We start from the raw sequence: 2,411 nt of genomic DNA, 5'->3' as shown, positions 1-2,411 counted from the left end.
TGGGTTTCCTGGCAAGGGACTGAGGATTTTGAGAACCAGAAGTTTGGATTTAGATCACTAAGTCCTTCCTAGGTTCCATTTAAAGGACCTGGGTTGTTTGTGGATCTGGGTCTAGGTGCCAACATTTGGGGTTGAGGATTTTGCTGTCAAGGTGCCTTAAATTTAAGAACGGAAGCTCTTGGCTTTTAAGAGTTGAAGTCCTTTTGTGGATCTGGCCCCAAGTCCCAATCAGTTACAATCAGTGCAAACACACTGGTGGCCACTACAACTATATGGCTGTCACTGAGCACATCACTGAAAAGAATGGGACTACAAGGCTGTGACAAAGAGCAGTTATCTAGCAGAAACTTTATCAAGGGCTATGCAATACACTAGCTGCAAAGAACCCAGTTGTGCTGCCAGGATGCATGCTAAGTCTGCACAAAGTTAGAAGCAGAAAAAACCCCAATCTTCTTATTAATAGAATGCATTCCATATATATATATATATATATATATACATACACACACACACACACATACACACACACACATATATACACACACACAGGCTAATATTATAAAACCCTAAGTCTGTCTGTCTGTCTGTTCATAATGCTTTATTTGCGCTCTGATTGGGAATGCAAGTAGGTGAGGGGGGGAGTGGGGAACAAGAGAGGGTAGCTACAGGGGGAAATCAGGCCCTGAGCCTGATCTACTTCTGCCTTCTGCACTTCCCAGTGAGTTGCTGTGGGTTTAGCTCTTTCCCCTAAGCTAATCTAACACCCTTATTGAAGAACCCGCTTCTGTGGCACCCTGATGAAGAACCTAGTGTTCAAAAAAACCTCCACCAGCCACTCTGCTTTCCACAAATCACTCTCCCCTTGTTTGCCGGGTACTTCTAGGATACAGTTTGTCTCCTGAGGCAGAATTCTTTCCTTAGACTAGTGGTTCCTAACCTGGGTCATGAGCCAAATGAGGGTTGTGGGGGCAATGACGGTGGCATTGCACACAAAGGATGAGCCGCACTGTGTGCTGGGAGCTCCCCCTCCTCATCCCTGGGGCTGCCGCCACCGCACTCTGCCCCCAACAGTGGGTCATGGCAAAAAAGGTTGGAAACCACTGTCTTAGACCCATGGGACATCTCCCTCTCATTCTCATTATGCACACTGCTTAACAAGGGAAATTAAACTTCTGGGAACCTGGTGCCTGAACACTGCTTACAAAGCCTCGCATGGTTGGTATATTCAGTAAATGACCAAATTTTGGTGACTTACAGTTCATGAAAGCCTACTCTATGCTGCACTGCTGTTATGTTAAGCATGACACACATAACAAAAGTGTTTAGTGAGACAAGTAAAGACCACTATTGTAGCTCATAACTTTTACCTTTCAGACATAAAGGTCTTGGCTTCTTGATTCCTAACTCCTTTATACACTTGGAATATTTAAATTGAGCAGCACCTATGGTTAACAAAGTATGGAGGAATGATAAGGCAAATTGTCTGCTCCCCTGAACTCCCTTTCCAGCATTCAGAGTAATAGATTCACTAGAGCATGGTGCACTTTGGCAATCCACAGCAACTTGATGACTTCAATTTGCCTTTGTCTGCGCCTATGGCCAAGGCAGGACAGAGAATCCTGCAGCTGTTAGCAACCTCTGTGACCACTTCACTCATCTCCATCCCATGCAGTTCATGGCTGATTTAGTAGAAACTGCCCCTCAGGTTCAATGTCCAAGTCAAATGACTGAAACTATTCAGCTAAGAATTTAAATTGGTGGATTACTGCTAAACAGCCTGTACTCTTCAGTTCACCTGTATCTATTGTACATCTTCTGCTTATATTGTAGGCTACAAGGTCCTAAAGTAATGAGAGGAATAGTCATAATAACAGTAACAACAATAGGATATATGAAACATGGGCACTTCTCTTTTTTTTTTTTTTTAAACAGATATAGATATATGCGTGATAGAAATGGCATACAGAAAGAACTGTGGCTACCCTGGCATCTCAGCTGAGGTCTGTGAGAAGAAAGGTTGCTGCTTTGACTCAGCTCCCCCTGCCGTTCCTTGGTGCTTCTTTCCTGAAAAGGTGGAAGAAGGTAATAGTTATGTGTAGCAGTGTTCAGTTTTGCCAGCACCTGAATACACAGGAATTTGTAGCGGAGAATCACAGCATGTTACTGTCTGGTGGGTATCATGCTTCATGGGTTAAAAGTTGGGAAAGGATCCCTTTAGAAAAAATGTTATGGGAACCTTTGCCATTACTACATTGTGATAAAGTTCCTTCCTGTGGGTGTGAATGAAGTATAGGTGTTTAACCTTAAAAAGTGAAAATGATTTTTATATGAAAATGGCAGCTGTCAGTGTCACCTGCAGTCACACATGGCATGTTGCAATAAAGGGAAATTAAGTCATATCATACTGGGAT

At 43.2% G+C, this 2,411-nt stretch overlaps 1 protein-coding gene across 1 annotated transcript in view; it reads left to right on the top strand.

Moving 5' to 3' along the window:
• Positions 1–1,763: 1,763 nt before the first annotated feature.
• Positions 1,764–2,411, top strand: part of LOC102384812 (integumentary mucin C.1-like) — a 24,822-nt gene continuing 24,174 nt past the window's right edge. The window contains exon 1 of the mRNA XM_006034941.1: positions 1,764–2,082. Coding sequence (XP_006035003.1) covers positions 1,956–2,082 — 127 coding nt within the window. The 5' untranslated portion in view covers positions 1,764–1,955. The remainder of the gene's footprint in view (positions 2,083–2,411) is intronic.

Source organism: Alligator sinensis, unplaced genomic scaffold (assembly GCF_000455745.1).
Source record: "Alligator sinensis unplaced genomic scaffold, ASM45574v1 scaffold643_1, whole genome shotgun sequence".
NCBI lineage: Eukaryota > Metazoa > Chordata > Crocodylia > Alligatoridae > Alligator > Alligator sinensis.
Note: the sequence above shows the minus strand (reverse complement) of the source record. Positions and strands in the feature narration are given on the sequence as shown.